Consider the following 27593-nt stretch of genomic DNA (forward strand, 5'->3'; position numbering starts at 1 on the left):
TTATTTATTGTGCTGCAAGAAGTTGGAGCTGCTCTGGCCCCTATGATTCTTTCTCATGTGCATGATCTTGTAAGGGCAGTGGGGAATATTTACATCACAGCAAGCAAGAATGGGAAAATGGGAGAAAGTGAACTAAATCTATGGTATGAGCACTGATTTTGGCTAACAGCTGATCATAATAACTTCCTTTTGTTTCATTCCTGGTCTGCGTATGAAAATCATACTCCTTTACAGCAAACATCCCTCCTGAAAAGTGTGTGACTGTGCAATTCATACCACATGAAACTACTGGACAAATTCAGGCTCTTGATGTTTGTTTTTTCCATGCTCATAAAACATAGTATCTGATCATCTGCAGCTATGCCTTAAAGGATATGATGACCATAGATGTTAAGTCCCATAGTGCTCAGAGCCTTAAAGGATAGCCAATTTCACAGTAAGCTCCATGAGAGACTGTTTCACATTCAGAGGCATGCCATCACATTCAGTCAGTTCTTATCATCTCATTATGCAAATATTACTCTATACACATTCTTTAAGAATGGATACTGAGCTGAAAGTTCTGCATGGTTTGTAACTCCCAAAGACTTCTCCTCTGATCTTGATGGTGTGAACCTTTGTGATCACTGTGGCACTCTTTGGTTGTGAGTTGGTGAAGCCAACGAATGTGGAAGGAAAATCCTGGTTGTGGTGAGGGACCGATCTGTAGGTTAGCATACAGAAATGATACTTGTATTTCTAATAGTGTGTTTAGACAAGAATGAAACAGCAGATCTTAAATTGCTGTAAGTTAAATGAGCAACAGTGACATTTATATTGTTGTGTGTCACAAATATTTTGCTACTTATTTCCAAACATATCATGATTTACACAGATGTAGTTCGGCATGAAGCTAAGAGTACAGCTTAAAATGCTGCATGTGAAATGAGCAGCAAAGATATCTGCTCTGTTGCTTGCCACAAATATTTAGCTCTTTTTATGTTTTGTTATCCTCTCATCTTCAGTTGCATGTAATACTGTGTTGATAAGTATAACTTTGGATCCATCGAATCACAACTGAATAAAACACATTTTTCATGCCTTACACCTTTAGAGTAAAACACATATAATTACCAGCATGATATTTTGAAATATGTAACAACTGGCTGACTGGAACCCATGTCTTGTGCTCTGAGAGCTTTTTATGCTAATATTCCATATTTGATGGATCTCATATTTATACTTTCATATTACAAAAATATGCAATTTGAATGATACATTGCAATAAAGATCTCTCCAAAATGCATCATTTTTAGTACAGTCTGTTGTACTACACTGGCAGGAAATCCAAGAATGATATATAAAAATGTTATTAGTGTTACTACTTTCTATTATGAAATTATATTTATTTTTCCTCATGCTCAGAAGCACATCATGTTAATGTTACAGCATTGGCTACTGAGATTCAGCACTATTTTGCCATCTTCACTACCCACCACAAAATTCAATAGCTATTACCACTGAAGAGTCTGAGATTGGTGGTAGTGAAGTATGGACATGAAAATACTCTTTTGTGACGTATTAAAGGAAAGGAATCAGGTAACAGCTAGACATAAAATCTCATTGGTGTTTCCCTCTATTCATTTATATTCTTTTTATTTCAGCTATACCAACTGCACTCATAGTCCACATCTGCAACACATCCATCTAGCAATTTCTTTTCAGCTCTAAATTCTCTTTTCTGGACACTAGTGTAAACTGCCCACTAGATATTATTCTTATCTATTTACTTATTTCTGGACCAGTATTGTGTACATGTCCATCGTCATCTAAACCAGTGAATTACCTTTTGTCACATGACCAACTGTCCTCTCAGAGCATAGTGCTGTAATAAGTTGAATTTTTTAGGAAGATAATTTATATGTTACAATTATTTCTTATAAAATAATCTTGTAGCATAATGACAATGAAATATAAATACCTCATTTTGTTTGTTTGAATCTTCTTGTTTCACAAGACCTTTGATTGGATAAAAATAATAGTAATATCCTGGTATGACCCCACTTGTACTTGCAGGACCATAGTTTTGTAGCAATTTACTGAGGTCCTGAAGGCCTGATGAAACTTGAGGATTCTTGGCTACAATATCTGTCAAGCCAGACAGGTCAAGGGTAGCACCTTTCTTAATGGCTGCTTGATAGAGTGCTGAAAGCTCCTCTTTTGAGAGAGGTGGTGCAGGTATTCCAACAGAGCTAAATATTCCATGCTGGTTGTTAGTATTTGAATGTAACCCATATGCCAGTCCATCCTGAAAATTAAAAATTAAATGAGAGATCAGATAGAAATTTTGTACTTTAAAATTAAGATAATGTAGTACCTGTTTCAAAAACAGACAAATATTAGGTCACCAGTTAGTATAACAAACAGTTTCCAATTGCTGTTACTTTACATAAAAATAAATTTTCAACATGATTACTACTTTAGTACAAGTAACAACCTGAAGATAATTTTGAATACCACAATTCTATATTAGGCATGTTCCAAATGGAGATGGTAGGCCTTGCCTTCCCCTGCTTTTGAATTTATTTATGCAGTCTGGTTACAAAAGTACCTACAGTTTAACATGGGCTTTGAACCAAGGTGCAACTTTTTCATTTTAACAAATCATTGCCTTTAATTTAGATGCTGCATACTATGCAGCTGTAACACATGGTGAATGTCACCTGCTTCTCACAGCATTTTAATAATATTTAATACATTACTGAATTCACTCTCTGCTTTCTTTATTGGTGGCCTGCCTGCAAAGGGGTCGTTTCCTTGTTCTTGCAGCTCTTCTGTCACATGAAGTACTGTTTACAGCACCAGAAAGGAGTCACTACTCAGGGATTAATGCACAAACTAACAGACCATTCTGGCAGACCAAAGATACCATCAATATGATGGGATCTAGAGAAATAAATGAATGATGTCACTAACAGTATGAAAATTTGACTAAATCAAATCCAATGAACTGACATGGCTTCAATGGGAATAATGGGTTTTAAGTGATCATATTCTTGTTATTAACACCTTCAAACATATTAGAAACTTGAGAATATTGTACCATGGTGGGGCAACAAGGGTGTTCATCAGAGATGTAAATGCAACTGAGGTATGCTCAATTGAAATGAAACACAATATCAAGTCACATTTGTTGGCTTTCTCACAAACTGTCACCTTCAAACTAATGTAGACCTTTGGCTACACTGCATAGAAGTCTGTCACCACAACCTTATTTTAAAAAAAATAGATTTTTTTCTCATGATACATTCACTGGCTTTGGCAATTCACAACCACACTATCATTTTCTAAATTAACATTGACCTCAGGATATGTTACAGATCAGTTTATCATCACAACTCCCGTAGTAGGAAGGCAGTATAGACAGTGGTCTCATTGGTCAAAGCAGAATGGCAGTATCATTATATTTAATGCACCCATCATTTCCACTAGACTTGCAAAGCATGGCTGAAGCCACCACCCACAAGAACTAAGCAGCATACTGTAAACATGTATGACATGTACAGCTTAAATATACAAACAAATGCTGTCTGTATAACATACGATGTCATAATACACAGAATTTATGAATAGATTGGTTCTTTACTAGACCCATGAATCCCTTTGTAATCTTCATACACCTCCAGCAGATTTGCCATTTCATCCACCAGTTCCTGAGACATGGTAATTGTTTCCTAGATGAAAACAATGTTTCATTTCCAAAATACTATATATTTTTTAATGCAAAGAAAATTACCTTCTATCTAGAAAATTAAGACATATGTTAATACATCATTAAATGGATGCAGTCCAGAAGTAGCAAATTACTGGACTGTTTAGATATAACCTATTGTTATGAAATAATGTAACTGATCACTACTTTATTTGGCATAACATCAATTCATCCCAGCATCCTCAGCATCGAAGTCAATGGCTACAAACTGTGAAAGGCTTCGAGGAGCAGTGGAACATGCCTTAGAGCTATGGAACATATCTTAAAGCTGTAGGTAGTAAGGACAGAACTTACTACACCCAGAAATAGCAGAACCAATGTTTTACTTATCAAGGTTTTTTTTAGCATCACACTATTAGAACTTGCTAATGGTAATTATTCTGCATTTGCGCAAAATATTGGCTCTCAAGGACACATACCAGGTGGCTTGACGCTAAAACACACTTCATTCTGAAAAGACATTTTGAGCTACATTTCAGAAATATGTAAGGAGGCATCAGAAACAAGGTATGTGCCTTACACATAAGTTGATCATCTAAATAGTAATACTATTAGTAATGATAATAATAATTTTATAGAATGAGAATGAGTTATTACGCCATTAAAGTAATAGACAGTATCACATATATAGTACAGTGCAACCAATAATTCAAAAAATAAGGTTTGTTATTAAAATTCTGGTACCGAAAGCAGTGGGTTTTGAATCCGCGCCAGACGGCATGGAGTTCAAGTGCGATTAGAGGTCTCTACAGCTGTCGCACCATAAGCCACAGCTGCTCACGCTCCTGGCTGGTGTATAACATGAGGGCACCACGCTGGAGCACGTGGTTCCAGGAGCCAATAGTGGCATACCTTATCCCAGATGTAAGTGCCTGTCTCTCACTCAGCTAGGCAGTCTGAACTTCATGGAGTCTATCGATCTCTCGGCAACAGACAGTGTATTTACACTACTTCACTTTTGTTACTCAGTGGACATTGTGGATTCATTTGGTTGTCTCTGTCACCCCGTTGCTTCGTGTGTGTTGTCATCATAAGGTCTCATTCAGTCATCCATCGTTATTCATGTCTGTCCTTTCCATTCATTTGTTTGTTTGCGGGCTGTTCTCCGTTTGGTCCTGCCTCGCTTCTTTCTCTACCAACCATGTTACAACATTTTTGGCGATGAGTTAAATGGTGGTAGTTGTTAGCATGGAGGCAAAGTTGGTCTGTCTTCTGGAGCAACAGCAGCAGCTCCAGTTTGTCATCTTACAACAGTTACTGCGGTTGCTAACAGACAAAATCAATGCTCGGGACACGTTACCACAACAGCTTCCGAGTCCTTGGGTGTCCGATGTTTTCCCATGTCCACGGTCATTCCCACCTTTTTATGACGCTAAAGAGGTCTGGGAAACATACTTACATTGGCTGAAACAACACTTCATGGCTTTTCAAGTCACAGATGACTCCTTGTAGATGTTGTTGTTTTTGTCTTGGGCCTCCCCCAACACGTTTTTTCTTCTCCGCAAGTTGGTACCATTGTCCAATCCTGTGGCTCTCTCTTTGCAGGAGATATGCCTTTTGCTGACAAACTATTATTCCCAACACTACCATGTGGTCGCCTCTCGGCTGGAGTTTCACCAGTACCATAAACAGCCTGGTCAATCTTATCGTTCCTGGGTCATGGACTTGCAGGGTCTCAGCTGTCGATGTGATTTTACGTGCACCAATCAGCAGTGTAAGGTTTCATATGCAGACTCCCTGATCCGGGATGTGGTGGTTCAGCCAGCTCCTGATCCTGAGGTCCACACTGCAGTGTTGAAACTCGATAACCCCTCCTTGGAAGAGATTCTCCACATTGTCCAATCCTTTGAAATTGATCAAGTGGCTAACGAGTGTCTTATGCCGCAGCCGCAGGTGGCAGCAATCGAGGCGTCTCGGTGGGTTCCACCCTTGCAATGGCCGATGGAGGCCAGCACCATCGGGACTCCTCGTTGTCCGAAGTGTCTATATCATCCACGCCTCTGGTCGCCCCTCATCGCCGGTCATGTGGCCCACTTCCATCTTGCCCACAGTGCTTTACCACACATTCTCGAGCTGATTGTCCACACCACTGGAGAACGTGCACACTGTGTAACAAGGAGGGCCACATCTGATCGGTTTGTCATAGTCGCTCGACTCACTCCAGTCCTACCCCTCCTGGGTCCATGCTCTGCAATCAGTCGTCTCACAGGATTATCCGTCAGTGCGGAAGCTCTTCCTCACACTCCGCCTTTTCACTGAGAATGTCCATTTTCAGGTTGACACTGGGGCTGTCATCTCCCTGATTAGTATGGTGACATATAACCGGCTGGGCTCTCCTGAGTTGTCACCTCCCTCTAGCCATTCGGCTTCGAATATTTTTGGCCTGGATGCGTTTCAACTGTTTGGTTTTAAATTTCCAACGAAGTTAAGGTTGTTTCCGCAGCTTTTCCCTTTCAGGACTTGAACAATCAGTGCTCCGCTTTTGTGTCGTTGTTTGCAATGGATCTCGGTTGTGCTTCCGATTTTCAGGCACACATCACCCTTTGGCTGGATGCACAGCATCGCTTTTTATGGGCCCGTCCCTTCCGGTCGCCTTATAGCCGGCAGTCAAGAATGAACTTGATCGGCTCCAGGCCGCTGGCATTCTGGAGCCTGTGACTTACAGTGCTTGGGCGACACCATTGATGGTGATACGGAAACCCAATGGGTCCCTTCGGCTGAGTGGGGACTTCGGCGCTGCTGTCAATTCTCAGTCCCTCATCAACACTTATCCCATTCCCCGACAGGAAGACCTCCTCACTAAGCTTGCCAGGGGAGAGTATTTTTCAAAGATCTACCTGGCTGAGGCACACCCCCAGTTACCCTTGGATGCTGAATCCCATAACATCATGGTTATCAACATGCCTTTCAGACTGTACAAGTACAAGTGCCTTCCCTTTGGTGTCTCTTCAGCGCCAGCCATTTTCCAGTGGTTCCGGGAGCAGCTTACACAGCCTATCCCCACCTGCGTGAATTACCCGGATGACATCTTGGTTACCAGGCATTCCCGCCAGGAACATTTTCAAAACTTCAGTGCCTTATTTCACGCTCTGAAATGTGCAGGTTTATGCTGTTGGCTGGACAAGTGTTGCTTTTTCAACCAAAGTGGAATACTTAGGCCACTGGCTTAGCAAAGATGGCATTCGCCCTTCAGGTCGTAATGTCGTGGTCACTGAGGCCCTTCCTCATCCCAAGGACTTATCTGACCTCCAGATGTTTTTGGGAAATGCTACTTATTACTTGAAGTTCTTACCCTAGGCTGCCTCCATTGCTCAACCCTCAATCACTTGCATCACAAATGGGTACCTTTTCATTGGACTCTTGCCTGTTATCTGGCTTTTCTCCATTTAAAGGCAATGCTGAAGTCCGCCCCTTGCCTCACTCCCTTTCCTCCAGACTGACCCTTGGTTGTGGTGGCTGATGCATCGGCATATGGCATTGGGGCCGTCCTTGCATATCAGAATGCTGATGGCTCAGAACTGCCCATCGCTTATGCATCTAAGACGTTGACCCCCGCACAACGAAACTACTCCCACATTGAAAAGGAGGCCCTAGCGACCGTGTTTTCCGTCCAAAAATTTCACACCTATCTCTTTGAGCCAAAGTTCACCCTCCTGATAGACCCTAAACACTTAGTTATGGTTTTCGGACCCCACTCTCACCTTCCAGAGAGGATGCTTAAAGTCTCCAGCGTTGGGCATTATTTTTACGAAATTACGCTTACACCATCCGGTATAAGCCCACCGCCCAACATGCTAACACAGATGCTTTGTCTCGTTTTCCAGCAGGCCCTGATCCTGTGTTTGACCAACAGGAGGTCCTCTGATTTCACATTGATTCCGCCTGCCGGTATGTGCTGGATGGTCTGCCTCTCAAGGCTGCTCACACTGCCACGGCTACCCGCCGAGAACCTATCTTGCGGCACGTTCTCCTCTATGTGGTCCACAGGTGACCCACCTATCTTGCTCGTTGGATGAGGATCAATTTAAACCCCTGGCGCCACCTGTCCCACAGGCTCTCAATGGTTGATGATGCCTCGGAGTCAGCTTCCCATCGGGTGGTCATCCCTCCAGATTTGTGGCATCACGTGCTCAGTTTGTTACACTGCGGGCACTGGGGTAGGTCCCGCATGAAAGTTTTGGCTCACCAGCATGTGTACTGGCCTGGGATCGATGGCAATATTGACCGTCTTGTCTGTAGGTGCACTGTGTGTGCGCGTCACCAGGCCAGCCCCCCTCAGTCGTTCACACCCTGGCCTGTGCCTTGCCAGCCCTGGGATCGCATCCATATCGATTTTGCAGGCCCGTTTTGGGGGTCCATGTGGTTGATTATCATTGATGCCTACTCCAAATACCCATATGTTGTCCGCATTACGTCCACCACCACAGAGGCCACACTCATGGCCCTAGCCCAGGCTCTCGCCATAGAGGGCCTGCCTCATGCATTGGTCTCCGATAATGGCCCCCAATTCACGGCATTCTCCTTCCACGAATTCTGATGGGCCAATGGTATCAAACATATCCGTAGCCTGCCTTTCCACCCTTCCTCCAATGCCATGTGTAATGGTCGCCTAGTCGTAGATATTGCTAATTGCTATAATCGCGCTATTTCACTCCCATTTACGGAGCTTGTTAGCACTTGACGTTAAGTTGGCGCCATTAAAATGCATTGTGTTGTGGTAGTTGTTGCTACTTGCTGGATCGCTGCTGTCTCTCGATGCTGATGCTGGCTCTACATCTGGTTGTCTAGGGTTAAAAACATGAGGTCCCGTGTTTTTTATGTGCTTTTGATGATAAAGAATGAGTGAAACCAACAAATATGTAAACTTCAAATATTTATTACTCTGGTGGTCATCTTAATTCCACTGTCCACCAAAGACCATGACACAACACAAAGTAGTATTTCCGTTACATGTTCTTTGCATTGTTTATCCACCTCAAACAATAACACACAAACACACTTTACCAAAGTGACATTCCGACTGCCTCCCGACCATTCTTGCTGCTTGTATTTATAACACTGTCAAAGAACTACTAAAAAGAGATATAGTTTACAAGTCACGTGTACATCTGTTATCATAATTTGTGCAGAAAAGTTATTAATTTGCATCGAGTGACATAATTTAACATGTTATTAAAATGACAGACAGATTTGTTGACTTGACAGAATAATTCTTTGTTACAAAAAGGCCATGTATTAGAAGTTTGTCAATTGACTTCTCTAATTTGCATAAATAAGTAAATAACATGAATTATTAAGAATTACATTGGTTTTCATCAAAAATAGGATTGCTTACGTGAATACTGAGTGAAAACGCTCCTAGTGAACAAATAGGTTTCACTGGGTGATTTTTATTTAAGGAGACCCAAAATACCTAAGTTGGCCACTATTTTTTGTACTTCATATTAATTATTTAAGATGAACTTAGTGTTTTTACATGATGACATTTGCAGTATCAGTGATCAAGTGATATAAACTTTTGTGTGAGTCAGTTACTCAGTATAATTTAATGGGTTGACTGTTTATGCAGTCATGTTATGCAATCATTGTTAACATACACAATAACTTTTCTATAATCATAAATACTCGTTAAACTGGTTGAATTTGGAGGGTATCGCATACTTCGGTAAAGTAAAGCCTTTAATATGTTCCGTTACAATACCCCCCTTGGGTAATATCATTTACAGAATGTTAATGATATTAGCCGACTAGGACAAATGTGTCAAATTGTTAAAATTTGGAAAAGTACTACTTTAATAATTTTTGTTTTGTTTTACTATGCATAATGTGTATGTATACAAGGACCGTTACAACGTTTCAAAATGACTTTTTCCTGCAAATATTTTAGTTGTGTTGTTTCAAATGCACTTTGTGTTATGGCTCTCAGTATGACAGCATAATAAAAATATTTAGTAATATATGAAAGTAAAAAAAATGTTAATCTTTGCTCCCAGTGAGCCACATGGAAAATGATCAAAAACAGACACAAATATATCACATGTGATTTTAAGATATATAAAAAATATATGTAAATTATTTCAAAGTCAGTTCTCATTGAGTCACAGATTAATCAAGATAATAGAAGGAACATAAATATATTACATAGATGGACAGGTCATATGTCCATAGGAAAATATTGCAACTGTCTGCTCTTTTTGAGCCACAAAAAAGAAATGAAAACAAAGAACATAATTATAAGTATGGACATGATATATAAACACAAACACTTGAGAAGTCACATGTATGAATATAATATGCATTTGCAAAAAAAGGAAGAGTTTTTTAAATATTGTCTCCCATTGAGACACAGTCAAGACAGTACAAGAACATATTAATACTAAAATTGGACACTTAACTGGTCACAACATAACACAAACATCAAACTTGGTGAACGTCTGATTAGCTGTAGAAAATTGTACACAAATCTTATGCCTAAGAACACAATAGCAACAAAATGATGGGTCTTGCACAACAATTTTTTCATTGTCTTTTATTTGGTGAAGGTATGTCCCATATTCAACAATACAAAAGGAAAGTAATAAATGTTTGTCACATTCTTGCCCGTTGCAAGTAAAGAAGATGTCTCAAAATTTAATATTCAATAGTGACAATAAAAATATAAAACCATTCTCTCAGAGATCTGGAACTTTTCCAGGGTCTGTAGGATGAGTGGTAGTTGCTATTTGACACACCCAGTAAAAATCTTTGCTGATAACATGCTTTATGGAAAATGGGTAAGTAACTGTATTCAAACAGGGAAATGTGCTTAATCATGTTTATATGGTTTCAATTCAGTGATGTTTCTTAATCCAAATAACCTTCTTGATCTGGGAAAGATAAGTCTATATGCATTAGGATGTGGGCTTTCTTTTATTTCAAATGGACAAATGTCAATATTTACTTTAACATATGGACAACCTAACTCAACATCTTTGTCTATTTCTGTATTTTCAAACAATAGATCATTTTCAATTTCTTTAGTTCCTAAGTCTAATGTCTCTTTCCTACACTTAGACACATCCCTCTCTGTTTGCAAAGCATTGACATTTAAACATAAACCTTTGTTTTCATCTGTTCCTTTTAACACTGTGTTGTCACTTAACAACCTACTGTTTTCACCCCCTTTTTTATAAAGTCCACTACGGATTCTTGTCCACCATGTAGGATACAAGGTTGCACTTACCTTTGCTAATTCTTTCCAAAAGGCATCTTTGTTTATACAGTTTCCATAGTTGTTCCACAAAACTTCTAAAAACTTTTCCCCTTTCTCTTGAAAACACACATTTACATTTGACCCCTTTATATTTTCTTTATTATTATTATTATTACCATTCTCATAGATTAGTGTTTCAAAGTTCCCAATAGGCAATAGCTTGTCCTCAGATACACATTCCCTAGTCTGCATTTCACTTACATTAACCTCATTATTACCCATGTTTGTCACATCACTTACCTTTACCACATAATCACTTTTCAATTCTACAAATACTTTTATTTCTTCCTCCACACTCTCATCAATAACAACACTTGATTTAGGATCATTATTTAAATGTCCCTCTATTAATTCTTCCTCCTCCTCCACAACAACCCCATCTTCAGTTTCCCCCTATCTAATCTATCTACAAATTTCAGGAACTCTTCCATTGAATCGTCTGGTCCATGGACCAATTCCCACTGCAGTCTCTCTGGTAACCTTCTTTTTAATACATCAATTTGTGTCATAATATCAAAAGAGTTATTCAAGTGAGCAAGTTTTTTCAATTGATCTCTGCAAAATTTTTGCATTCCCCCTACTTTCCCTCTATACACTGGTCCATTTAGAAATTCTGACTTTAATCTGGCTTGTATGGATTGTGACCAAAATTTGCAAATAAATTTAGCTTCAAACTCTTCAAAAGTATTCCAAGAATCATTATTCTCATTTGCCCAGGATAGGGCCTCCCCTTCTAGAAGCCGTTTTACTAACTTAATTTTTATGTTATCTGACATTCCTACAACAAACATATCCTTACATTGGTGAATAAAGTCAATAGGGTGCAGATTTTCACCAGGAAAGCATTTCACTTGGATGTGCCCATACATTGTATTTTGATTGTAAATCGTTTGTTTGGACATCAATGCGTCCTCCAATTGTGTACATTTAGTGTGTATATTTTCTACTTTTGTATCTACATTAGTGGTATACAGGTTGTATTCTTGTTTAAGGTTTTCTGAAGTTTTGTCTATTCTCTGATCTAATCTTTCAACTTCAGTATCTACTCTGTTGTAGATGACAGCAATGCTGTCTGTGTTAGCTTGTATGTTTTCATTTAAACTTTCAAATTTAACTTGAAATTCTTTTCTGAAGTGTATCAACTGTTCTCTAGTGTCCTTACTGAGGGTAGTTTTAATTTCCTCACACTTCTCATTGAGATGAGTACTTAATAGATCAAAATCCAAACTTAACTTATCCAGTCTATCTGTGAGTTTCAAACTTACATGTTCACTTGATTGTTTAACATCCAAACGTACTTGTTCAATTGATTGTTTAAGTTGCGAGCTTATTTGAGTTGCAAACCCTGTTAGCCACTCTGTTAAGTTTAATTGTTCACCATCCCCTGGTTCAATTTTTACATTTCCTACGATCTCATCACTCTCAGGTAGAGACATGTTAACTAATAATTATTTTAAATGACAACAACAACAAAATACCTTGTTATATGTGGCTATGCTATGATGTGATCGGTGTTCCTGTTGGCTTTCTTCACTTCTATTCGGTTTTATCAAAGCTGAAGTCTTGATTGATGAATTCCATTGACATAATCCAGACATTAATCTTCCGAGCGGTGTGATGATAGATTTTCGTAGTCGCACTAACACACTTTATTTATTTATTTATTTAATTTTGACATATTTTCACTGTTGCCACACTGCACAAATAAACTTTTTTGGAATGCTAAGCACATACGAAATTTATCGCTGCACTATTATCATCGATGCACTTAAAGATCCCGGACGAGCCCCCACTTTTGTAATGGTCGCCTAGTCGTAGATATTGCTAATTGCTATAATCGCGCTATTTCACTCCCATTTACGGAGCTTGTTAGCACTTGACGTTAAGTTGGCGCCATTAAAATGCATTGTGTTGTGGTAGTTGCTGCTACTTGCTGGATCGCTGCTGTCTCTCGATGCTGATGCTGGCTCTACATCTGGTTGTCTAGGGTTAAAAACATGAGGTCCCGTGTTTTTTATGTGCTTTTGATGATGAAGAATGAGTGAAACCAACAAATATGTAAACTTCAAATATTTATTACTCTGGTGGTCATCTTAATTCCACTGTCCACCAAAGACCATGACACAACACAAAGTAGTATTTCCGTTACATGTTCTTTGCATTGTTTATCCACCTCAAACAATAACACACAAACACACTTTACCAAAGTGACATTCCGACTGCCTCCCGACTGTTCTTGCTGCTTGTATCTATAACATTGTCAAAGAACTACTAAAAAGAGATATAGTTTACAAGTCACATGTACATCTGTTATCATAATTTGTGCAGGAAAGTTATTAATTTGCATCGAGTGACATAATTTAACATGTTATTAAAATGACAGACAGATTTGTTGACTTGACAGAATAATTCTTTGTTACAAAAAGGCCGTTTTTTAGAAGTTTGTCAATTGACTTCTCTAATTTGCATAAATAAGTAAATAACATGAATTATTAAGAATTACATTGGTTTTCGTCAAAAATAGGATTGCTTACGTGAATACTGAGTGAAAACGCTCCTAGTGAACAAATAGGTTTCACTGGGTGATTTTTATTTAAGGAGACCCAAAATACCTAAGTTGGCCACTATTTTTCGTACTTCATATTAATTATTTAAGATGAACTTAGTGTTTTTACATGATGACATTTGCAGTATCAGTGATCAAGTGATATAAACTTTTGTGTGGGTCAGTTACTCAGTATAATTTAGTGGGTTGACTGTTTATGCAGACATGTTATGCAATCATTGTTAACATACACAATAACTTTTCTATAATCATAAATACTCGTTAAACTGGTTGAATTTGGAGGGTATCGCATACTTCGGTAAAGTAAAGCCTTTAATATGATCCGTTACACATGGCAGAGAGGCTAGTCCGCACATTTAAGCAACAGTTAACGAAGGCGGTCGAAACATCTCCGACCACATCAGCCTTCACCCTGTTTTTGAGCACCTATCACACCATGCCAATCGATGTACATAATCCAGTGGAGCTCCTCCATGGGTGACAGCCATGGACCCTGCTCCATTTGCTGATGTCATCCCCCTCCCACCCCCACTCCCAGCCCTCTCAGCATTATGCCCCCGGTGCGGCAGTGTGGTCCCGCTTTGAACAGATGCCAGCCGGGGTGGACGCCTGCCACAGTTGTCGCAGCCCATGTGCGGCATGTGACTTTGGTGCAGACTTTGAAAGGGTTGGAGCACCACCATCATAACCAGCTCCACCCACATACCTCCACGAGACTCCCACCACCGCCGCCACCTCCTCCTCCTCTGTTATCTCCTTCGGATACAGCCGTGGTCCTCAAGTCACCACCACTGCCCCTGGTTGCTGTCTCCCTGTGGGCCAGCCACCAGCCCACCCCATCCCAGTTGGTTCGGCAGCTCCCTCCGCCGCCCTGGGCTCTGGGTCGGCCATCATGGACACCTCGGACGTCCCTTTCTCTCCACCAATGGCAGTTGACGATCCCAAATCTTCTCCCATCTGTCGCCCATCTTGGCACCGTCTGAGCCATTTCTGCCCCTACGCACAAGTTTCAGGGGGCAGAGATCTGATACCGAGCGCCACGGGTTTTGAATCCATGCCAGACAGCATGGACCTTGAGCACCACTAGATTTCTACATCTACATCTACATCCATACTCCGCAAGCCACCTGACGGTTTGTGGTGGAGGGTACCTTCAGTACCTCTATCGGTTCTCCCTTCTATTCCAGTCTCGTATTGTTCGTGGAAAGAAGGATTGTCGGTATGCCTCTGTGTGGGCTCTAATCTCTCTGATTTTATCCTCATGGTCTCTTCGTGAGATATACGTAGGAGGGAGCAATATACTGCTTGACTCTTCGGTGAAGGTATGTTCTCGAAACTTTGACAAAAGCCCGTACCGAGCTACTGAGCGTCTCTCCTGCAGAGTCTTCCACTGGAGTTTATCTATCATCTCCGCAACGCTTTTACGATTACTAATGATCCTGTAACAAAGTGCGCTGCTCTCCGTTGGATCTTCTCTATGTCTTGTATCAACCATATCTGGTACGGATCCCACACTGCTGAGCAGTATTCAAGCAGTGGGCAAACAAGCGTACTGTACCCTACTTCCTTTGTTTTCGGATTGCATTTCCTTAGGATTCTTCCAATGAATCTCAGTCTGGCATCTGCTTTACCGACGATCAACATTATATGATCATTACATTTTAAATCACTCCTAATGCGTACTCCCAGATAATTTATGGTATTAACTGCTTCCAGTTGCTGACCTGCTATTTTGTAGCTAAATGATAAAGGATCTATCTTTCTGTGTATTTGCAGCACATTACACTTGTCTACATTGAGATTCAATTGCCATTCCCTGCACCATGCGTCAATTCGCTGCAGACCCTCCTGCATTTCAGTACAATTTTCCATTGTTACAACCTCTCGATACACCACAGCATCATCTGCAAAAAGCCTCAGTGAACTTCCGATGTCATCCACCAGGTCATTTATGTATATTGTGAATAGCAACGGTCCTATGACACTCCCCTGCGGCACACCTGAAATCACTCTTACTTCGGAAGACTTCTCTCCATTGAGAATAACACGCTGCGTCCTGTTATCTAGGAACTCCTCAATTCAATCACACAATTGGTCTGATAGTCCATATGCTCTTACTTTGTTCATTAAACAACTGTGGGGAACTGTATCGAACGCCTTGCGGAAGTCAAGAAACACGGCATCTACCTGTGAACCCGTGTCTATGGCCCTCTGAGTCTCGTGGACGAATAGTGCGAGCTGGGTTTCACATGACCGTCTTTTTCGAAACCCATGCTGATTCCTACAGAGTAGATTTCTAGTCTTCAGAAGTCATTATACTCGAACATAATACAGCTGTTACGCCGTAAGCTGCAGCTGTGCACGTTCCTGGCTCATGTATAACATGAGGGCGCCATGGTGGAGCATGTGGTCCCAGCAGCCAATAGCAGCATACCTTATCCCATATATAAGCTCCTGCCTCTTGCTCAGCTAGGCAGTCTGAACTTCATGGAATCTATTGACCTCTTGGCAACAGACAGCGTATTTACAGTACTTTGTTTTCATTACTCAGTGGATGTTGTGGATTCGTTTGGTTGTCTCTGTCACCCTGTTGCTTCTTGTGTATTGTTGTCGTAAGATCTTGCTCAGTTGTCCATCGTTGTTCAGTCCGTCCTTTTGGTTCATGTATTTGTTAGCAGGCCGTTCTTCATTTGGTCCTGCCTCGCTTTGTTCTCGACCACCCCGCGACCGGAACGGTTGCAGTTACAACAAAAATAATATTATATTACTATCAACAACTTCCTTTATCTTATAGAATGGTTGGGCAGCTAACCAGTCATGCAGTGTACATTTTGAACTTTTGTTCAGATAGCTCTTTTATGGTTTGTGAATGCTTATTTAATAATTTGTGCCCCATGAGTTCGTAACTGCTAATTTATTACAGTCATGATTTTTTGTTCACAAACCAAAGCTTGCAGTTTGCCTTTTATGAGTATGAAGAACCAGTAATCAGCTTTTCCTGCTGTATTAATGCATCAGCACACAACTAGAATTTCCTCATAAAATAATACCTTATGATACTATGCGTTGAAACAATTAAAAATAAGATGTTCCCACATGAATTTCAGATATACAATTAAGTCATCTTAACAAATAAGTTATTCTAGATAACTTAACACTAATATATTTTACATGTGGACCCAAGATCATTTATCATCTAAATATACCACCAAAAAGTTATTTTAACTTCATCATCCGTGAGAAGCTTGTCTCTTAGAGCAAAAACCAGCCATTGATTTTTGCTACCATTCAGCAAGAATCTACTGCCTCTAGACCAATAGGATGCTGGAGTAGTTGTCATTTCAGCACAAGTTTTGAGGCTACTGGGATCATTACTATTGTGAAGAAAATTTGTGTCATTGGCATGTAGTGCCAAACTGGGCATGAGGGCAGGTCATTAATCATTATTAGAAACAGGGAAGAGCCCAGCACTGATGGCTGTGGAATGCCCACCATAACTTGTTCTGTACAGGACATTCTTTGCCAACACGGACAACTTGCTAGTGGTTCTGCAGATATGATTTTAATCATTTAAGGCTGTTATGTCTAATGCCATGAAAGTCTCTTTTTTTTCCTTCAAGAAGTGGTGTGTGTTCCATACAGGCCTTGCTTAAATAAAAAAAGGTGTCTTGAACAAATCTTTTGTCCTCATACACTTGATGGAGGTCTTTCGCTATAGAGTCTATGGCATCAGCATTGGCAGTTTTTTTCCTAAAGCCATGTTGTGCTCCACTAATTGTTCCTAGATTTTTGAAGTAAGCAGATACCTTTTGGTAAAATACACAGTCCAGTGCTTTAGAAAAGTTGGGGCTACAGACACTGGCCTGAAACTTGGAGGAGAGTCTTTATCTTGTCTTTTATATGAAGGAACTTCCTAAGACAGTTTAAGCTCACCAGGAAAATATCCCTCCCCTAGACACTTGTTTATACAATAATTTAGGGAGTACCCAATACAGTCTATTACTTTATTCAGTAGGTTGCAAGATATGTCACATGCAGGATGTTTTACAATACGTATCACACACTTGTAAAGGTTGTAGAGGGCACTTAGTAGATCAATTTTTACATATTAACCCATGTCTAAAAATGTCATCTGACAGTGTTACAGAGTCAAAAGTTATAGGTGCCAGCACCTGTGAATGTATGTATGTACAGGGTGAGTCCATGATGAGGATAAAAACTATCAAGGATCACGAAGAAGCATAAATGTAGCAATTTAAGATATGGGTCCTTGTACTGGAAACAGACTCAAAACTTATAACCGAAAACCATTATGATACCTCTGACAATTGAACACATGTACCAGTACTGTTGTTCCTGAGAAGTCTAGTAAACATGGGTTCTAAAATGTAGCCATGCGGGATTAGCCAAGTGGTCTTAGGCACTGCAGTCATGGACTGTGCGGCTCGGGTCCTCCCTCGGGCATGGGTGTGTGTTTGTCTTTAGGATAATTTAGATTAAGTAGTGTGTAAGCTTAGGGACTGATGACCTTAGCAGTTAAGTCCCATAAGATTTCACACACATTTGAACATTTTCTAAAATGTATACCTTAAGAGCTATGAGCACTTGTTCAACAGAGGAGATATGCTTCACACTAGTGAAAATGAACAAGTGCTCATAGCTCCTCAGCTATGCATTTTAAATCCCATGTTTACTATACATTTTTTTCTTGTCTTTGTCCATATTACCACCTCTGAAAGTTGGATACCCTACATTCTTAGCAACAAAGTGTCGGTACATGTATTCCACTGTGCGCAGTGTCAGAATGATTTTTGCTTGTAACTTTCGACTCATTCGTTTCTAAACCAGGTACCCTCACCTCAAATTGATACATTCATCTGTTTCCACCATCCTTGAAAATGTGTAATACCATTGTGTAATCACTCTGTATAAACATACATTTATGGCAGTGGTACCTATAACTTTGAGGCTCTCTAGTGAAGCCGGTTGACATTTCTGTGCTATGTCCACAAGTAGCCAGATACTGGTGCACACATCAGAAAAACAGGAGAGAAACTCGATGACTCAAGGTGCAAAGGCCACCTCCAGACAACACTCAACCCATGCCAGAGTTGAGCAACAGGGCTGGCTGAATGGTGGACTGACGAGCAAGTCAATATCAACCTATGCAACAACAAAGTGTAACAAACTTTCAACACAGTGCTTTCAACAAGTTAAGTGTGAGCCAACAATCGAAATCAAAAGTGAAGAAGAAAACCAATAGATCAGATTAGATTAGATTAATTATTCATTCCATAGACCCATAAAAGAAGGAATCCTCCTGGGTGTGGAACATTTCAGATAAACACATAACAAAAATGTAATTAGAAAAACTTGAGTTTCATTCATTTTAATGATCCTCAGTCAATAAACAGTAAAATTATATACATGAATTAAATTTAAACTTCTAATATTTACATGTTTAATACTTACATCTGCTTTCATTAAATCCATCATTCAGACATTTGCTACTTTTTTGGCTGTTACAACCAAGTATTGTCAAAATTAAAGTATAATAAATTCTCATTAAAATGGTCCACTGCACTTGTTGAGAAACTCATCGATGGAATAGAGGGAGTTGGCCACCAAAAATTCTTATAGATTATGTTTAAATTGTGCCTTGTTTGAAACTAAACTCTTAATGGTTGCTGGCAACTTATTGAAAATATGCGTTGCTGAATACTGGACCCCTTTCTAGACAAGAGTAAGTGATTTTAAATCTTTATGTATATTGTTCTTATTCCTAGTATTGATACTGTGTACTAAGCAGTTAGTTGGAAAAAGAGATGTATTATTTACAACAAACTTCATTAAGGAATAAATATACTGAGAAGTTGTAGTTAATATGCCCAATTCTTTGAATAAGTTTCGACATGATGTTCTTGGACTTACATTACTAATTACTCTTATTGTATGCTTCTGTACTCTAAACATTTTTTCTCTGTTTGTGGAGTTACCCCAAAATATGATACCATATTACATAACGGAGTGAAAATAAGTAAGATATGCCAGTCATCGAAGAGTAGTCAGTAGTACATAACACACAAAAAAGACAAAGTACATAACACACTGAGCAATCAAAATGTTGCAGTATTTATGCCAGCTGCAATGGGCACTACTGGCCAGTGTATTCACGTGATGATTTGGTGTCCACACTCACTAGGCAAGTGCAGCACTGTGGCAACACTGCCCACTGCCCTCTATCGTCCATCAAGGTAGCCTGATACTAGTGATACTAGATCTCCCCCCGAAACTGGTGCATACATTAGAGATGGTGCCCTGGAAGGTGGAACGTAGGTACAGGTGAAGCTGCAGTCTCATCAACTGTAGGCTAGGGAGGGGCGGGGGAGAAGTGCAGTCAGCAGTGTCAACCAGGAACAGCGCTGGAGATAGGCATACCAGAGGAATCACTGATCTAGATGGCGGTGGAAGAGGAAATGGCTGTGTCTGAGGCCAAAGCTAGCTGCGGTGATGGTGCTCGAGGCCCTTCTGCATTTGGTACACCCATGTGGAGACACTACTGTTGCTGGTGTCCAAGCCTCAGCACTCCCATAAGAGTGTGCTCACACTGCTGGGCAAGGAGTGTACCACCGGGAGGGACATGAGAAAGGTTCTGACAGCACCAGTGTCAGCAGATGAAGCAAGGTCCAAAGCTGGCGACCATGGAGGAGGCAACACTTGTACCAGGTGCCTGCTGCGCAACTATGAACCATCTGTTTCCAAGGGTGGAGCTCAGTCATCAGCTGAGATAATGGGGCCAGCCATGGATTACTTAGTGATGGACCTGTCGCATGGTGGGGTCCCAGCACATTGCACCAGCAATGCACATGTATGCAAGGGGAAAACTGTCCAATATATGTTGTCATTTGACATTAAGCAGGAGAACTGCTGTTGGTTGAAATCAGGGTCCAGGCCAGGCGATAGATGGAGCAATGTGTCACCATTAGAATGCTGGGTTGTCAGCTTGTGCTCGATAGGCACTGAGAAACAATTCCTACCACTGGAGGTATTGTGCTGTTCATTCTGGGAGGCTGGAGCATGGCCCGAATAACACCACCAACGGCTTGTGATCCATAATTAGAGAGAACTGTGTTAAAAAGGTTGACATGAAATTTTTTGAATGTGAAACTATTGCCAAAGCCTCCTTTTTGATCTGGGAACAGTTGCACTATGCTTGGTCAGGGTCTTGTATGCGTATGCTATAGGCTGTTTGGAACCATCCCTATTCCTGTGTGCCTAGATCGCTCCAATACCGTAAACAGACACATCAGCTGCCACAACCAACAGGCAACTGGGACGAAAGGGCATGAGGCAGGGTGCAGATGTCGGCATGGTTTTCAGTTTGACAAAAGGCACAAGGGACCTCCTTTCTTATGTAACTCATTGAGAGGTTGTGCATTGTGGGCCGTCTGGGGTAAGAATTTAGCATATAGTTGAGCTTGCCCAAAAATGCTTGTAACTCAAGTAAGTTCACTGAGGTAAAGAAGTGATGATGGCAATGTTCTGATTAGTAGGCTGGATTCCCTCTTTAGAGAGCCAATTCCCCAAGTACTCCACTCCTGGCTGAAAAAAAATCTGGACTTTTTCAAATGACAATGCAGGCCCACATCCCCCTGGGTCTTGAAGAGGGTGTAGACATTTTCCAAATGCTCCTAGCAGGAGGATCCTGTGACAATAAGGTCAACCAAGTAATTGATGCAAGCCGTAATATGCTGTATCAACTGTTCCAGGAGTCACTGGAATATTGCAGGGGCTGGGGAAATGCCAAACGGGAGTCGTTTGTACTTATACAACCCAAACTACATGTTAAGGACAACCATTTTCTGAAATGCCTCATCTAAGAGTAGCTGGAGGTATGCGTCACTAAGGTCGATCTTAGAAAAATATTCCTCCCCAGCCAGTTTGGTGAGAAGATCCTCTTGCCAGGGAATAGGATAGGTTTCTTTCCACCTTTGATCGAGCATTTGTGGTCATCTTGAAATCCTCACACAAGCAAAGAGACTGATTCAGCTTCTGGATGATGATGGGGGGCACAGCCCATTAAGAAGATCTGACAGGTTCAAAAACCCCCTACCTGCAGGTGATGAAGTTCCTGCTTCACGGCAGCCTGTAAGGCCACTAGTAAAAATGAGGTTGGGATCTGATTGAAGGGTGATGTGCACCTGAAAGTCCCAAATCCAGTTGAAAGAGAGGCAAAAAAACTGTGCAGAGGTTTTCCAGTTCCTGGAGAGGGACCACAGTGGAAACCATCTTGACTTCATCAAGATAGAATCCAAATGCTGCGAAGGCATCAAGGCCAAAAATGTTGATAGCCAATGGATGGTCAATGACAAAGAATGTCAAAAGCCAAGTAAAATGTCAAAAGCCTACATCATTGCTCACAAAGTATCAGATACTGTGAAACTACATTACTTTTTGTCAACGGTAGGAAGTGCAGTCTTTCGTCTCATTCAGAAATTGTTCCCTAACACCACTCCGACTGAACTTTCCTATGATCGGGTTACAGGTTTGCTAAAAAAACTATTATGACCAATAAGTGAATGTGGTGGCAGCTAGGTACAAATTCTTTCACTGCAAGAAAAGGTCAGAACAAACTTATCCTGAGTGGGTAACAGATTTGCTGGGTATGACGAGGAAATGCAAATTCAAATGTGCTTGTGGTGCTTTATATTCAGCTGTTATGTTGCGTGATGCAATGGAGTGCAATTTAACTGACATCAAACTTAGAGAAAAGATTTTCAAACAGTCAGATCCATCATTTCATCATGTAGTACAAATTCTAGATCAGTATGATTCAGGTGCTGTAGTGGCTGATAAATTTGAGGAGCCACTAGTTTGTCAGGTTGGGTCATACATTGCTCACGACCAGCCCAGTAGTCAGCAACAGCAAGTGCGTGCCACACTGCATAAACAGTTCTCTACACAGGTGAACAGAATTAAGTAACCCCCTCGGTCCTATTCACAGCACAAATGCCAAGACTGCCCATCCGGACAAGCACAGCGTTATGCTTCTGGCAAGAAAGGTCACGTACAATCCATATGTTTGCAATGGAACAAACATGAGAATTCTGCCCACTCACAAAAATCTAGTCACGAGGCCCATGTAATCAATGCAGTGTATTCAAAGCCTACTGCAGGCATTAGCAAAACTAGCAATCAAATTGTTACTTCAGTGCTATGCCACAAACTTTTTGTTCATTTACATCTTAGTGGAAAACATGAAATTTCAGATGCACATGGGTGCCACTGTTTCATTCCTGAATCATAACACATATGAACTGTTAGGCTGCCCATGCCTGTCTAAAACTAGCACACACCTGATGGCTTGTAATGGACATGAGATTCCCATTCTCAGCAAATGTACATTGCCTGCTATGAATCCCTCACACACATGAACTGTGACTTTCACTGTGCTACAATCACGTGATAGTGAGAAACATATTTGGCCTTGATTCATTTGATTTTTCAAATTTAGGACAATGTGTTGTCAATGACTGTATTTAATGCCAAAGACAGTGTAGTTAGCTTGCTGTAAGAATACTCTGAACTCTTTTCTGAAGGTGTAAAAAAGACTAACAATTTTATTGCATATATTACTATGAAAGACAATGCTCAGCTGAAATTTTACTAGGCCAGAACTGTACCCATTGCATTACATAGCAAAGTAGCTGCTGAACTTAAAGAATTGCAAGACAGTGGAGCTATTGTGCCCATACAAGCTAGTCATTGGTCAAGTCCACTGGTTTTGCTCCCCAAACTCTCAGGTCACATTTGCCTGTGTGTTAACTTTAAGTCTACCATCAACCTACAAACTGTGACTAATACTTATCCATTGCCACACACAGAGGATCTCATGGACAGATTAGGTGCTAGTCACTACTTTTCAAAAATTGATTTGTGCAACACGTATCTTCAAATACCACTAGATGAAGAATCTCAAACTGTACACTCATTTGGGCTTGTTTAAATATTTGTGTTTGCCTTTTGGTAGCGCTTCCACAACTGCCATTTCCCAATGGTATTTGGAACAACTGACTGCTCAAGTACCACACTGTTCAAACTATTTGGATGATATTGTCATACACCTGAAGAACACATTGCTAATTTGCATGCTTTGTTTTGTGTGTTATCTGATGCAGGACTCAAGTGAAGACTGGACAGGCAGATTTTTTTAAACATGAGTTGCAGTATGTTGGTCGTGTCATAAACAGTCAAGGTGTACATCATCTTCAGTCGCATTTGTTAGACATAAGTGAACTGCCAGTTCATCGCAATGTCACAGAATTGCAGTCAGTCTTAGGGAAAATGAACTATTGTATTCAGTTAATACCAAATGCTGCACAAATCACAGCTCCATTGCATTGCTTGCATTGGAAGAATGTCCCCTTTGTTTGGACAGATGAGTGCCAAGAAGTTTTTCAAAAACTTACAGATGCATTGCTCAGTGATCAATGCTTGGTTCACTTTGATCATGACAAACCAGTTGTGTTGCAAGCTAACACTTCCTCTTACGGAATCGGTGCAGTGCATTCACAGAGATTTGGTGATAAACACAGGCCAATAGCTTTTGCATCAAAAGTGTTGTCCAAATAGAGAAAGAGGCATTGGCTATTGTTTATGGTGTCACCAAATTCCACCACTATTCATGTGGCAGAAAATTCTACTTAGTAATGGATCACAAGCCAGTGCAGTCCTTGTTTCATCTGCTGAAGCTGGTTCCTGTACCAACTGCCCAAAAATTGCAAAGATGGGTTTTATTCTTGTCTCAATACCAGTACGAGATTGTGTATTGTCCGACAGCTCAACATGGTAATGTGGACACACTTTCATGTCTTCCCACTGACCCTGATACAGACTTTGACACTTCTGCTACCTCTTGTTGTCACATTGATGCTCACAATTCTGAATTGCTTCAATCCTTTCCTCTGAACTATAGCAAAACTGCACAGGACATGGAAGCTGATTCAGATTTGAACATTTTGCTAAAATACATTCGTACATCTTGGCCTTGCTCACTGCATAACATAGAGAACTCTTTAGTGTGCAAATACTTTGCACGTCAGCATAGCCTTGTTATACAGCAAGGTGTGATTCTTGTTCAAAATGACAGTGGACAGTCATGTGTGTTGATTTCCAAAGCTCTGCAAAAAGGAGTGTTGCAGTTATTTCACCAAGGACACTGGGGGATTGTTTGTACAAAACAGTTAGCGAGTTGACACTGTACTTGGCAGGATATGGACACTCAAATAGAACAGATGACGTCACAGTGTCATGTGCAGAAAATCAGTCCACTCTGCCAAAAAAATTCTCTGCTTGGCCTAAATTGCAATCACTATCACAACGTGTGCCCATAGACTTTGCAGGTCCTTTTTGGAACATTCATTGGATGATTGTGGTAGACCCTTATAGCAAGTTTTCTTTTGCTATGCCAATGAACTCGACAACATCACATAGCACAATTCAGGTGTTGTCCTCTATTTTTTGCCTCGAAGGTTTGCCTGAAGTCATAGTGTTGGACAACGGCCTTCAGTCCATGTCAAATGAATTTGCAACATTCTGTGAACACAATGGCATACAGCATTTAACTACTGCGGCAGTCAAACAGCAAAGTGGAACATTTTGTCAGAACCTTCAAGCAGCAGATGGCCAAACTTCCCGACTTCAAACCGCACACACCAGGGATCAAACATTGCAACTGTTTCTCACCTCCTGTCCTTCGCATCCACAAGATGGGCCATCACTGGCAGAACTGCTTCACGGCCGCTGCCATCAGACACTGCTCCAACCTCCTCAATATCCAGCACCAAAGGAAGACTGCATGATACTGTGTTTTTCAGTGCTTTTAGCGGCAGCAGATGATGGGTGTAAGACAAGATACTTTGTGACTTGGCACTTGCATGTATCTGATTTCAGTCCCAGATGGATTGCAGTGCCGACATCACAATAAAATTTGCCACTGTCATGTGCATGGTGATCCTTCTGTGTCTCTTCCCTCAGATCATGGATCCTGAGGAGAGCACGGCCACAGCAGCCACCAATTCATGGGACCTGAGGACAGTGCAGCTACAGCAGCCACCAGAATGTGTCATCACGATACCATGGGACAACCCCATGGAGACAGAGCCTTCGCCTCCTCCACCTTCTCTCGTCCTACTGATGGAGCTGGACCCGCCCACGCCACAGTGGCCGACACCTTCTACATCATGGTATGGGCCTCAGGAGGTGGATGTGTACCCTTCTTGGCATTTTCTGGGGGATGTTTCCAGCAGAGCAAAGGCCAGATAGCGGGGTAAGACTGGAACTCTGACACCCCTTGCAGCCACAGCTTCTGGTTCATCAGAGCATTCATGCTCCTGCCTCCGCCCCTCACCCCCCCCCCCCCCACTATCATGTTGTCACACTCCATATATGATGATGGTCTGTTGCTTTGGTGGGGGGGTGGATGGGGGGAGGGGGGAGGAATTTTACAGCGTAAAGTCAAGCACCGGCACACCAGTCGGGAATGACAGTGAAGAGAAGGCTGTGAGAAGAGATCATCCAATCACACACTGACCAGACTTCCCTCCAGTATGACAATGCAACAGCAGCAGCTCCAGTTCTATAGCAGCATCAGTGATAGCGACTATGGTAGGAGTTCAGGAAAGACTTTTGTCGGTTAGAGATCAGCAGTCACTGCAATCTGTTCCACCGCGCGACCGTGGCACAGGGCGTGGACAGCAGAGGGAGCGCGCCGTGGGCGGAGGGTATTTAAATCGGCTGCTGCCGCGACCGAACTCAGTTCCCTCTGAGCAACCATAGCGTACGGATCTCCGTGCCGGCACGTTCATTGGAGCTCAGTCCGTCAGTTCACCTGATGATGGCGACATGTATGACCACCGAAATATTGTGCCCGTTGGACACTGTAGACCAGCAGTACACCTGTGGATATTTTGATTATCAAATACGCCAGGAGAAACTCAAGAATCACATCACTGCAAAGACTGATTATTTCGTATGTCGCCTTTTGCTTGTGACACATCTATGTAATAGCTAAAGTTAAGTATTGTATTTGATTAATTGTAATAAAACCCATTAATATAATTTGTTTGTTTGTCTAGTGAACCAAGTATGCAGCCTTCCTAAACACAACAGGCAGTGTCCTCAAAATTATTCATGTAATTCTTTGAAGGCCAGAATGAATTCTTCAAACCTCATATTTTCTTTAATGCCAGTTAGCTTAGTGAACTGGGCTGTGTTTATCAGAATTTGTCCCTTCCACAAATCAAATTTCTTCTAAAAAGCATCTCCATCAAGTCAGAAATAAGTCATTTTTCACTTCTCAACATTTTACTGTGGGCATGTCCAGCCAAGTCCACATAAAATGCGAGGTCTGCAATCCACTCCAGATGTTCTAATTTTTGTTCCTTCACTCCTTTTTTCTTCATAAAGTCAACAGTAGTGGGTTTTAAATCAAAAACTCATTCCAAGCACGACCTAGATTTAACCATCGTACTTTGCAATACTATGTATAGTGTCCGTACATATCATTCAATTCCATCAAAAACTGTTGCAACTGAAATCAGAATACTTGGGCTACTTGTGAGATTTTAACATCCATACCACCAATTTCTTCATGTGCTCCATACCCACAAATTTAGCACAAAGTCGCTCTTGATGTACAGAACAATGAATCCCATCTGTCAATCATCATAGTTTTTTGGTCTTTCTTTGTCAACTAAATCTTTAAATTCTTTGTGCATGAGATTGTAATGTCATTTCATAGCACATTTGCAGTAATGATTGATTATACTTCTGTATAATAGATATGGAGAATTGTCGTCCATCTCACTTGTCATTCCCATCCAGTTTTAAAGATCTGTGACAATAGTTCATTATATTGCCTCTTTTTGCATAAACAGGCACTGGATCTGTGAATATCCTTCACACCATGAACAAATATTGAAGTGTAAACAGTACTAGCACTACAATTCTGTTGAGCTGAAGAG

At 41.0% G+C, this 27593-nt stretch overlaps 1 protein-coding gene across 3 annotated transcripts in view; it reads right to left on the reverse strand.

Annotated features, from left to right (window-relative positions):
* LOC126183585 (uncharacterized) overlaps positions 1 to 27593 on the reverse strand; it is a 231062-nt gene that overhangs the window by 52541 nt on the left and 150928 nt on the right. For all 3 annotated transcript variants that reach the window (XM_049925681.1, XM_049925683.1, XM_049925682.1), the window contains one exon: positions 1961 to 2287. In XM_049925681.1, coding sequence (XP_049781638.1) covers positions 1961 to 2287 — 327 coding nt within the window. The remainder of the gene's footprint in view (positions 1 to 1960; positions 2288 to 27593) is intronic.

Source organism: Schistocerca cancellata, chromosome 4 (assembly GCF_023864275.1).
Source record: "Schistocerca cancellata isolate TAMUIC-IGC-003103 chromosome 4, iqSchCanc2.1, whole genome shotgun sequence".
Taxonomy (NCBI): Eukaryota; Metazoa; Arthropoda; class Insecta; order Orthoptera; family Acrididae; genus Schistocerca; species Schistocerca cancellata.